At 30.2% G+C, this 13587-nt stretch overlaps 1 protein-coding gene across 1 annotated transcript in view; it reads right to left on the reverse strand.

Moving 5' to 3' along the window:
• Positions 1-583: 583 nt before the first annotated feature.
• The window catches only part of LOC139521934 (alpha-aminoadipic semialdehyde dehydrogenase-like), a 29834-nt gene continuing 16830 nt past the window's right edge, over positions 584-13587 (reverse strand). The window contains exons 14-19 of the mRNA XM_071315695.1: positions 12061-12167; positions 5679-5795; positions 4324-4421; positions 3756-3829; positions 1809-1884; positions 584-1143 (exon numbers count right to left, since the gene is read on the reverse strand). Of these exons, the coding sequence (XP_071171796.1) occupies positions 1089-1143; positions 1809-1884; positions 3756-3829; positions 4324-4421; positions 5679-5795; positions 12061-12167 (527 nt within the window). The 3' untranslated portion in view covers positions 584-1088. The remainder of the gene's footprint in view (positions 1144-1808; positions 1885-3755; positions 3830-4323; positions 4422-5678; positions 5796-12060; positions 12168-13587) is intronic.

Raw genomic sequence — 13587 nt, forward strand, 5'->3', positions numbered from 1 at the left:
GTCTTACAAAATAATAAAGCTGTAGCTCAAAATTTGTAGAAGGAGATATAATAGCCAGACATATCATGCAACTACATGTATATCCAGACAGACGAACAGATAGACTGACAGGGGTAAATCAATATGCCCTTCAAGATTTTGTCATGGGGGCATAATCAATGTTTAAAAGTGTTACTCTACATAATAACAAACAACTAAGGAAATCAGTTTTTTTAAATAATTTAACAAACCTATAAAATTGAGAATGGAAATTGGGAATGTGTAAAAGAGACAACCCGACAATAGAACAGACAACAACAGAAGGTCACCAATAGGTCTTCAATGCAGCAGGATATTGGCTCACCTGGAGGCTTTCTTCAGCTGGCCCCTAAACAAATATATATACTAGTTCAGTGATAATGGATATCATACTAAACTCCAAATTATACACAAGAAACTAAAATTAAAAATAATACAAGAAACTAAAATTAAAAATTAAACACTAACAAAGGCCAGAGGCTCCTGGCTTGGGACAAGTGCAAAAATGTGGCGGGTTTAAACATGTTTATGAGATATACCTTCGTTGTAGCAAGACAAGTAGACAATATTTTGATTCGTTTTATTTCAAAATACTCCAAATATTTTTTGGCTGTCTTTACAATGTTGTATAATTATTTAGCAAAGACACATGAAAAAAACATGAAAATTCAGCATCAATAAGTCAACTGCAGTGGAGATTATTCAAAATATTATGCATTAAATATTTAAATATTTCAGAAAAACGTTGATAACTTATCAAAAGCTATACAAATTATAATATACAGATATCAAAACTTTTATATTTAAGAACAGATCAGTCCTTTATTCAGTACATGTATCAAATCACATGTGTATATGTCGTACTAATGAGAACAAAATGAGTACAAATGTTGATATTTTTCATACTTAGTGTGATTACTAGAACAATATATTTTCCCCTGCTATCACCAGCACCATTAACATTCTCTTAAATAACCTTTCATTTCTCTCTAACAATTTATAACAAACATAGAGTTCTTCACACGTTATATATATATATATCTGTTGTCAAATATCTGGCAAAGCTAACTTCACTCAAACTTGATACCCTGAGCTAATGGCAATTCTTTACTGTAGTTTATTGTGCTGTAAATATAAACATGTAAACATTACAACAACAGACTAACCAAATTTATAAATTTTACATTTGGAATAATTTAATTAATTACAAAATAAAATACTTTTCAAACTTTCTACTTTATAAAGAAAATGTTTTTTTTTTTTTTTAATTTTTGTTGTAGACCCATTGGTGACCTTCAGCTGTTTTCTGCTCTTTAGTAGGGTTGTTGTCTCTTTGACACATTCCCCATTTCCATTCTCAATGTTATTCTTCTATGATTATCAACTTTTTCGGATTTTCTTGTTATCCTGATAATTTGAGTTTTGTTCCCAAAACATTCACATAAGTGTACCAAATACTGTGCACTTAAACAATGACATATGTATGAATACTCAACATGGTTGGTAAGCACTGAACAATTTATTTTACAGGAAACATGCTTTCTTCATGTTCTTAAAGACATAATAATGTGAATATAATTGTTGAAAGCTGTACTGTAAATACCTAAATTTGCTATCCTTCAACATCATTTGGTGTTTGGTGGAGAGTTATCCCGCTGGCAACCATAATATGTCTTATTTTCATATGATCCACAGTACAAATTATGAAATCCTATTCAAACTTTATCAAAAATTTCAATCAAAATATAACTTCAAATTAATGTATCTTCTTCTCTACATTAGATACATACCATGTAGACCTTCTCATATACTGTTTCCAAGCATCACTGCCAGATTCCCTGCCCCCTCCTGTATGTTTTTCTCCACCTATAAAAAAAAAGGTAATTTATCATGTGTATTATTTTGATTTATTACATTGGTTGCAATGAAATACATTGATTTCCCAGTTAAAAAAAAACACGATAATTTCACATCACTCTCTGATGTCATACACTAATAGGGGTTGTGTCATACAACAATTGGGGTTGTTAAGACGTCATTAACGGCTGATCAAAACAAATTGTGAAACGAAGAAAAAAGATACAGTTTCTTACATGTTTTACATTAATTTCTTTAAAAAAAGCCATTTGCCAATGTAATAAAAAGAATACATAATTAAAGAATTCAAATATCGAAAAAATATTCAACTTGTGACCAAACAACACTGATAATTAACTCATGTTACACACATTCGTGAATTAATGTATTGTTCTGTCACTTGTTAAATATTTTTCTCTATTTGAATTCTTTGATTAGTTATTCTATTTTAAAATTAAACATTGTTTGCTAAGGTATTTATTCTGCAACAATGTTTTCAATATCCTGTAATGAACTACAAAAGGAGTTCAATTTGTCCAATAAAAGAAATTATTTTCAATGGACACAATCACAGAGTTTCAAGTTGAAATTTTCCCAGAAAGTCCTTGCATATAAAGCATGTGATAAGAAACTCTTTTTCTGAAGTTTCAAGGATAAAAAGGGGTGCAACTATGCAGTGGTGCGTTAAATACATACCAAGAGACGGTAAGCAGTGTTTTATTTACTGTTTATGGAAATAAAGATATAGGTAATCAATGATCATTTGTGACAATCAACTTTTCTGGTAACCTCTATTATACCAATTGACCAAACAGATGATGACTTTTTCATCTACATCTGCATATTGCGTCAGGATCAGGGTTTAAAAAAAAAGAAACAATCTACCAAATATTCATCAATCCTATTTCAATCTCCTTAAAGGAGAAGGGGCTATAAGGGGCAAAATTGGCCCCACTTCAGATCCTATTGATATTTCTTTCAATTGATAGTTATGATATTGAGCTTATAAAACACCAACAATTTTATAGTTATCTCTTGCCGTTTTCTTGATTTGACGTCATAAAAATGGGATGCCGACTAAGCTAAAATATCAGCTTTTTACATAGATTGTTGATATGCAAGTAGGATCAATGCAAAATATTTATGTTTAAAGGTGATTAATTGTATTTGAACACATTGTCTATCAACTGACAATGAATCATCTGAAGTGTGTGGAATGTCAGAATACATAAGTCTTTGATATACTTCTTATGAATGCAATTAAGCATTGATTTGAAGTTGATCATAGTTCGTTTTTCTTAAATCAAATGTTGATTTTTAAGAAATAAAAGTTTAAACAAAGATAGATTTAAGAACATTCTGTGTAGAAGTGTGTATATATTTAACAAATGAAACTGTGAGCTACTCCTCACTGATGATTCCAGCACAAGTGTTTGATAAACAGGAACTTGTTGATTGATTAATCTGAAAACGCTTCACACAGTATAGCTGACTTATATAAAACCCGAAACCTAATTTCTGAAATCCTTGTATTGTAGTTCTTGAGAAAAATGTGAAAAAATTTTCAACTTGGCTATCATGTGTAAATTGATACAAGTGTTTTGTAAATAGGAAGTTTTTGAATGATGAATTTGAAAAAGCATCACTCAGTATAGATGACTCGTATAAACCCTGAAACTAAAATTTTAGAAATCCTTGCAATGTAATTCCTGAGAAAGAAGTGAAGAAAATATTCATGGGACGTAAGAAGGGACTGAAGGACTAACGGACAGACAGAGGTAAAACAGTACACCTCCACTTTTTTAAAGCAGGGGTAAAATTAAAGCAGGGTATAATAAAAAAAAAAATCTATATCTGTTTTCTTGAAGAGCAATACTTACCAAATGCCCCACCTATCTCTGCTCCACTGGTAGGAATGTTCACATTAACAATACCACAGTCTGAACCTTTAGGACTGAAAAATAACAAGTAACTGATGAAAGACTGAACACTTAATACATGACATTAAATACTCAGGTTAATTGAACAGTTGACTGGAATTAGTTTGACTGACATGCAGAAATGTAACATTTATACCTATTTTTTTTATCCAAAACACTTCACAGTAAAAAATAAAACATTAAAATTAAGATTGTTATGTTTCCAAATGTTTTTTGTAATAAGTAATCCTGACTCATCACAAGATAACATTTAAATAACCTTTGATTGATATATCATTGTCTTCCTGAAACTTTTTTCCTAATACTGAACCCACCCAAAGTTTTGTTACCAATAACAGAACAGGCCAAGAACATAACACTGTCTCCAAATTTGTTATGTGAGGTATAATAAAATACTTTCTATTGTGGAAAATACTGCTTTTCTTCTCTTTTGTTTTGTGGGAAAATGTTGTAAGTACATTTTCACCTTAAATTTTTTCAATACATAAAATATGTAAAAGTTTCTTACCCAATCCATTTAAATATATTACTGATATCTTTTGTAAATAGACTGCTGGTCAAACCTTGTTTCACTTCGTTGTTAAATTTAATTGCCTCATCCACATTCTGAAAAAAAATATTTTAGAAATTGAAGCAAAGCATTTTTTTATCCTTTTTTTGCTTTCACAATCAGCAAAACGTGTTGTTTACTTTTTAAAGAAGGGTTAAGAATATACTTTATCAATCAAAACAAATTCACAACTTTCATTTACCATGAAAATCTACAGCTTAATACATTGCATAGGTACATGTATCATTATAACTTTAAAGACTGTAGATACCCCTCAACATATTTTGGTTACTTTTGTCTTGTCATTTCTATCTCATAGACATATACCTCTTATTTCCTTTTATTAATAGGGTTTATTCAAATAGTTTATATTGCAGAACAATGTAATCATGTTGAATCTATGATTAAGATTTGAACTGATTTTCTTTTTAATTCTGTTTATTTTGTGGTAGGTTTTTTTAACATAACAATTGTCGCTGGGCTTTAAAAATGTTGTATATGACTTGTTTGTCGAAAATAACTTTTTCACATAAATCATCTTGGCAGAAGGCAAAATAGCATACAGTTAGACCAATCAAAACATTTGAAATAAGATATGTGACAAAATTGCCAATCTTAATTGCTTGTAAAGTTTTTGTATGTAAACTTGAAAAGTGTTGAATGATGGCTTTGGGAATCAAATACATGTACATATCTTTTATTGTCTTTGTTTCTGTTGAAATACGTTTAGTTTTTATGTAATCCACAAACGCCATAGTTTTTATTTCAATGCATCATACAAAAATGTTCAAATTCACGTACAACATTTTGGAAGCATGCTTTTCAACCAAATTTTCAAAGCCTGTTAGTGAGATTTTTTTAACTAAAATTTTGTTATTTATATGTGTTTTACTCATTGTTGAATGCAGTATAGTGAACTATAGTTGTTACTTTAACTTCTATGTTATATGGCTCATTTGCTATTATAAAATCATCGTAAATTGATGAGACTGTCATTAAAGTGAGAGGGTTAGCGCTGTAGAACCAGGTTTAATCCACCATTTTCTACATTTGAAAATGCCTGTACCAAGTCAGGAATATGACAGTTTTTGTCCATTCGTTTTTGATGCGTTTTGTTATTTGATTTTGCCATGTGATTATGGACTTTCCCAATTGATCTTCCTCTAAGTTCAGTATTTTTGTGATTTTACTTTTTGCTATCATACAATATCTTATTTCTATAAAGTGTGAGACAGACTTTGATTTCCAAATGACAGTACAGATAGTACCCAGAATAACTCATTAAACTAGTGTGAAGAATGGATACTACTTACTTTACATTTAATTGCATAAACAATTGGAGCAAATGTTTCTTTCAGAACTACTGGTGCATCATGGGCTAGGCCAGTTACTATTGTTGGTTCAACAAAATGTCCCTCTCTTTCAATTTTCTGCAATAAAATAGTGTATGTATTTAGTGAATGCATTCAAACAATACAATAGTATGTAAGAAAAAAAGATTGAAATAACATTTCCAGTTACACATATATCAATATGCAATAGAAGTCTTTGTTTTGTCTTTAGCACCTTACAGAGACTACCTGGATAATAGTTATACTGATTGCTGCTAATTATAAAAGTAGAGGGTTTCACTGAGCTGCTTTTAAAAAAAAAAACCTCCTGTAAGATTTTAAACTTGAATACCAAGATTTTTTGGAAAATATGCTACAAAAGTATGACCTGTCTTAGAATCAAATGAAATAAATAACTAAGATATATGTGTTCAATTGTACATGTATTACCCTGTCTGTGGAGTGACAGAGAGAAATATAATATTCTGAAAAATGAATGTTAACCAAAATGAAACACAGGATCCATTTGAAAATTATATAAACTAATAACTAGCTGATTATCGAAGGCATAACAAAATATACAACTTCTGTGGTCTTGGGGTAGCTTGTTAACTTCAAGCGGGGAGGTCATGGGTTCTAGTTACCTTCGCCAAGTCAAACCAAAGAGTTTAAAATCAGTATTAAGGAGCAAGAGCTAAGATTGTTCAGCTTAGAGTCAGAATAATAAGTCTGGGTAGGCTAACATTTCTTCTCGCAGACTGTTACGCTTTTAACTAACATACTAAAAATCTGGATGTTTTTTGTTTTTTGAATCTATCAGATTTATTTATCTTCTATATGAAATTAAAAATCATAAAAATAACCACTAATGGTAACCATATGTTCAATTTTTAGCTGGGGTAATCATGTTTCATGATTGGAAGGGACAAAAAGATAAACTTAAATAATGTTAAATACTTTAAGGATTATTTAGGCCAAGTTTTATTGAAATTGATTCAGTGGTTTCATAGACAAAGTTTACAACCATACAAACGATTGTAAGTAATTGTTCATTTTATCCATAGTGCTGGTTGAGCATTATAATGCTTTATTCAAATAATTTCATGAAAATCATCCCGTTTTAACTAACTTAAAGACTTTGTAAAAAACAGTCATTTTGTAAATATACCATCCAATGGATTAGGATGGATTATTCCCCTTTGAATCAGTCAATACATATTTATGCAATTTTGCAAAAAACCAGATAGTTTATTTGGAAATAATTCAACTTACTAAAACAAAATGCATTAATAAACTGAATGTATGATTGTCCAAATAAAATCAACTGCTTTCAGCAATTGACAGCTATCATTTTGTTATATTTGAACCAGTTGTAAACAAAACTATTAAAGTTATTCTAAATTATTCTTCCCCTCCCTCTCACACGTAAGAGTTATCTCTTCACTTCGTAACAGTAAGAGATAAGTTTTTGTAGATCCAGCTTCTTGACTATGGCTAGCTATTATCATCTAGCTGGAATAATTTTAAAATAATTAAAAAGTAAAACACAATCAATATGGTATATTCTGCTTTCCTGTATCTGACAGTTACATAGCTTTTATTATTTAAATACAAAATGCTGAAGAAAATGACACACCAAGATTTATAAAAGAATGGCCCCAAATGATAGCAAGTTATTTTACAATGTTCTAATAGATTGCAAAAAGATATTAGAACTTTCTTGAAACATTCATAATCAGTTTGTTGGCTCTAGCAAGCAGGTGTCAATTTCCAATAAGAACTAAAAACCCATATCAAAGTTTCTAGGAACTTTTCCTACTAAGATTGGTTCTACTGGTGTCAAAGAGACAACAATCTGACCAAGTAGCAGAGAGGAGCCCAAGGGCACCAATGGGTCCTCAATGCATCAAGCTAATCCAGTACCCAGAGGTGGTGTTCAGCTGGCACCTTAACAATAATATGTTTTTTCAGCAAAGTGCACACCACACTAAACTCAGAAACATACAAACGAACCAAAATTTAAAAAATCATTAAGACTTATAAAGGCTACAGGTTCCTGACTTAGGACCACTGCCAAAAAATCGACAAGTTAATATTAAAAAGAAGATGTGGTATGATTGCCAATGAGACAACTCTCCCCAAGAGACCAAAATGACACAGAAATTAACAACTATAGGTCACTATATGGCCTTCAACAATGAGCAAAGCCAATACCACATAGTAAAACATGTTTTGTGAGATCTCATCTATGCATCTATCCAATGTGGAATAAACAAACATATAGCAAAACACACAGTACATTAACATACAATAAAATGTGCTGTTACAACTGCTATATGTATCCAAATCATATTTTTTTTAACAAAAATTTAGGTATTTAAGATTTGCCTTTTGATGATTTTCAGACAAAGTCAAGATGGTTTTTCACTGGTTCTATGTGCTTTCTTTACAAATGTTTCCCTATTTTGTAAGAATTCAATTAGAAATATGTCAGAAATTAAGAGTGAAATGTACTTATTTCTTTGATTTTCAGTTGTTTCAATCAGACTAAAAAAGTTGTATGCAAAATTTTACCAAAATCTGTGGCAATAGCCCATTTTCTGTTCCATGACCTTAGCATCAATCAGAATGGAAAGGAACAATAAAATGCTGAACAGAAATTTACTCCTTACAATAAAGGGCTACAATGGGCAATACATGTAGATTGTGGTAAATATTTTAAAGATTATACTGCATCAATTGTTTCATTTGTCTCTGGTTGAACAGATGTAATTGTTAAATTATTTTCAATTATTTGAATGAACATTTTTTGTTATTGTGTTCACCGAATTTGCAAGTTTGCATCCATAAATGCTGTTTTCCTCGAAAGGAAGGGTTTCTTAACCACTAATGGTTATGCCTTAAAAGTGCTGGTGGCCTTAAGGGCATACAATAGAGTTACAGGGGAGGTAATGACGTTGCTAACGTAAAATGTTATTTTCGCGACGTCAAACTGTGACATACCGGGAAAAGATGCATTTTTCGACTGATTTTTATCATTCAAACTGATTCAATTTTGAAACGAGTGCATGGACCCCTATTTTTGAAAAAACAACATTTTGTTTCATTTTGCAGGGAGATTATGTGAACCAAATCTTATAAAACTGTAAATAGTGCATTTTTTTTAATGTTGATAAGTATACAGCAAAAAATTACGTTTTTTTCATAATTCATGACCATTTGATAAATATGAGTTATTTCTGAATAAAAAATACATATTAAAGTTTTTAGGATACTTATAAAATACAGAAATTACAAATTATTTAATAAAAAAACAATTTGTGGTTATCTTTTAAAACAAAAAAGTTATGGATTTCTTTCGAAAGAGAAAATACGGCCACAAATCCGAATTTTGAGCAAATATACAAAATTTCGACCTCATTTAACTTAAAAAGTAGCACATGAAGGTACATTTTTTATAACATATTTGATTTTATCAGGCAAAAAATAGCCTATATGGATATTTTCATCAAAATGTAAATACGAGATCAAAACTGTATCGTATGCCCTTAAGCAGCACCAAAACCTCCTTTAATAACTAGTGCCAACATTTGCATTTTATACCTAGCTGAGCCCTAGGGAATAATGGCAATAAGCTCATATTGTATCTTGGACGGAAAGAGTAAAAAGTGATGAATTCAAGTTATTCTTAGAAATTACTATCATTATACTTAATTTGGTTAGAGTCTATGTAATTAGGGAATAAATAACTAAGAAAACAGTCAATTATAAAATTATAAACCAACAATTTTAAACAAATAAAAAATAATGGATTATCTACCTTAAAATGATGACATACATTTATCTTTAATTTTGCTAAAAATTAAAAGCACATCTAAAAACGATTTTATCAATATCAACAAAATCCATTAGTCAACTTAACAGCTGATTATTTGTACAAAAGCAACTGCTTTAAAAAACTAACAGGTATTATTTTGTTTAAATTGTACCCATAAAATATAAATCTGTATAAGATGATATAAATTATTGCATACCCCAAGCTTGACATTTAAAGCCTATCTTTCTCTAATGAAAAAGATAAATAGTTTATGAAAATTGCAGCTAGAACACTTTAGTTGTATATAAATTTGAATAATATCACCTTCACAAATACATTTACTTAGTTATACAACCTGTTCTAAAGGATGAATAGGTGTTAAGATTTATTTCTTTACATGTAATAAACAGATGGAGGTGAAATTGATAACCAGATGCTCCGCAGGGCGTAGCTTTATACGACCGCAGAGGTTGAACCCTGAACGGTTAGGGCAAGTATGGACACAACATTCAAGCTGGATTCAGCTCTAAATTTGGATTGTGATTAAATAGTTGACACAGCATAGGTTTCTGACACAGAATGAATGTGTTCTAATGAACTTAAAATTTTTGTTTCTCTTAGAGCAATTCACTATGCTGTTGAATATTAATCCTCTCAAAAAAATGTTTGAAGAAATTTTCTTTTTTATTTATGAAATTTCAAATGAGAAAAATTGAACCCATTTTTTTTAATCACATCCCCCTTTCCCTTATTCCAAAACTAATCTCAATTAAAATTTCTAATGGAGTTTGCAACAATAACTACTCATTTAAATACATCATAAAATATTAAGATGTAAAAAAACTGCTTGTTATCACTGAATGGTAAAGATTATTTTAATTTATCAGTTGGTAGTAAAAAGTGAATATACATTGTATATTGTATATAACAAAGATTTAAGTTGATTCTGGACAAAGAAAGATAACTCCAATTAAAAAAAAATCTTGCTATTGCACAATATTTTGCAATTAGATATTTCTTGCTTACTATTCTGGACAAAGAAAGATAACTCTAATTAAAAAAAAATTTGATATTTCACAATATTGTGCAATTAGATATTTCTTGCCATTGCGCAATACTGTGCAATTGAAAAGACATGCTATTGCACAATACTTAATATAATAATTTTAGATCCTGATTTGGACCAACTTGAAAACTGGGCCCATAATAAAAAATCTAAGTACATTTTTGGATTCAGCATATCAAAGAACTTCAAGATTTCAATTTTTGTTAAAATCAGACTAAGTTTAATTTTGGACCCTTTGGACTTTAGTGTAGACCAATTTGAAAACAGGACCAAAAATGAAGAATCTACATACACAGTTAGATTTGGTATATCAAAGAACCCCATTTATTCAATTTTTGATGAAATCAAACAAAGTTTAATTTTGGACCCCGATTTGGACCAACTTGAAAACTGGGCCAATAATCAAGAATCTAAGTACATTTTTAGATTCAGCATATCAAAGAACCTAACTGATTCATTTTTTGTCAAAATCAAACTAAGTTTAATTTTGGACCCTTTGGACCTTAATGTAGACCAATTTGAAAACTGGACCAAAAGTTAAGAATCTACATACACAGTCATGACAGTTAGATTCAGCATATCAAAGAACCCCAATTATTCAATTTTGATGAAATCAAACAAAAGTTTAATTTTGGACCCTTTGGGCCCCTTATTATGTTGGGACCAAAACTCCCAAAATCAAACCCAACCTTTCTTTTATGGTCATAAACCTTGTGTTTAAATTTCATAGATTTCTATTTACTTATACTAACGTTATGGTGCGAAAACCAAGAAAAATGCTTATTTGGGTCCCTTTTTGGCCCCTAATTCCTAAACTGTTGGGACCTAAACTCCCAAAATCAATACCAACCTTCCTTTTGTAGTCATTAACATTGTGTTTAAATTTCATTGATTTCTATTCACTTAAACTAATGTTATTGTGCGAAAACCAAGAATAATGCTTATTTGGGCCCTTTTTTGGCCCCTAATTCCTAAACTGTTGAGACCAAAACTCCCAAAATCAATCCCAACCGTTCTTTTGTGGTCATAAACCTTGTGTCAAAATTTCATAGATTTCTATTAACTTAAACTAAAGTTATAGTGCGAAAACCAAGAAAATGCTTATTTGGGCCCTTTTTGGCCCCTAATTCCTAAAATGTTGGGACCAAAACTCCCAAAATCAATACCAACCTTCCTTTTGCGGTCATAAACCTTGTGTTAAAATTTCATAGATTTCCATTCACTTTTACTAAAGTTAGAGTGCGAAAACTAAAAGTATTCGGACGCCGGACGACGACGACGACGCCGACGCCAACGTGATAGCAATATACGACGAAAATTTTTTCAAAATTTGCGGTCGTATAAAAATCATATGTTCTTGATTCTTAATATTTTAGCAACCGACATTCTCTATTTTTTATATGTTTTTTTGTATTCACAGAATCATAAAATAAAGGATCATGGAAGCAGCATGTACCACAGAATTAAAAAGACATTGTTACCTTGCCTCCACATTCAATCTTTCCACCTTGTGCTTTAGCTTCCTCTACTGACTGGAGAAACAGATCTACACCTTGTTGACTATGCATTGGACCATAAAGAGTACCAGCTGAAAATTACATAAAAACCTTTATATAATTATCATTATCAAAGAAAAGCAACAATAAAGTTAATATTCTTTTATGAATTGCAAAAAATTCATTTGCAATGTCAAAGCCTAACCTAAGTAATTCTGGGAAGTGTACTAATATACAATCTGGCAATAAATTAAGAACTTACAGAAAATTTAAAATTATTTTTATGTTTGAACCATATTTAAAAATGAATTAAAAAAAAGACAGGCAAATAATTAGAAGACTTAGAACTGGCTGTCATGATCTTGAAATCGGAAGAGTGGGGTATATTGGAATTAAAGCTGAAGACAGAAAGTGTAAGCTATGTAAGAAGGCAGTTGAAGAAGAACTACATTTTCTTTTAAAATGTCCTGTTCTAAAAGATACTAGATCTCAATATATGTCGCTACATTGAAGACCTGTTGGTGACCCTCTGCTGTTGTTTTTTATTTGGTCGGGTTGTTGTTTCTTTGACACATTCCCCATTTCCATTCTCAATTTTATCTAATTTAAATTATAAATTCAAAAAATTTTCAAGATTATCCGATGAAATGAAATTTGTTTGGATTCTTTCATCTGAAGATTTGTTTGTTACTTCAAACTTATCTAATTTATTGCATTCCCTTTTTCAAAATGAAAATCATAGAAAATATCATTGTTGTTTGAAAAAAAAAATAGAAGAAGAAAAATATATATAGATCTATAGGTAATAAAATCCATCAGGAGTTGTCTCCCATAGACCTAGAACTATAAAGATTATGTAATTTCTCCAGGTCACAGTGGCACCCATAATAACTATGTTTTGTCAATAACTTGGTTTATAATCAGGTTAATTAGAGTGAATGTGTATTCATGTTTATATTTTTAGTCTAAATGTACTTTAATTATTCTAATCATTTTATTCATTTTCTGTGTTTTATTTTGTAATTCATTTGATTGTATAGCTCAAATTTTGGGCATGATTGGTTAATAAAATAACTTATCGTATCTAAATACTGTGTAATCAATTGATTTTTCTTCAATAATTCATCTAAAAGAATCCTCATTTCTATAATTCTTAGAAGATTTCTACTTTTGACTTGTTGATTTTTCATAATCTCAGTTCGTCACTGATCAAAATTCAATTATGATGTTAAATGTTCTTTATACTGTTCTCTAAAATCCTATTGTGAAGTCTTGAAAAAGTCCACCATGTTTGATGATGTCACATATAAAGAACACATCTTCTTGCAGACTGTTATAACAGTTTTTCTATTTATTGTTTAAAATCATTAGTGAAACAGGTTCTGACACCGAACCTTTTCAATACAATATCTCACAACTCTTCAGAGTTAAATTATTATTTTCAAAAAAGCTTGGCAAATTAGATTTTATTGAGATGCATTCTAAGTAATTCACTTAGTTAATGCTATCATA

This window comes from Mytilus edulis, chromosome 4, assembly GCF_963676685.1.
Source record: "Mytilus edulis chromosome 4, xbMytEdul2.2, whole genome shotgun sequence".
Taxonomy (NCBI): domain Eukaryota; kingdom Metazoa; phylum Mollusca; class Bivalvia; order Mytilida; family Mytilidae; genus Mytilus; species Mytilus edulis.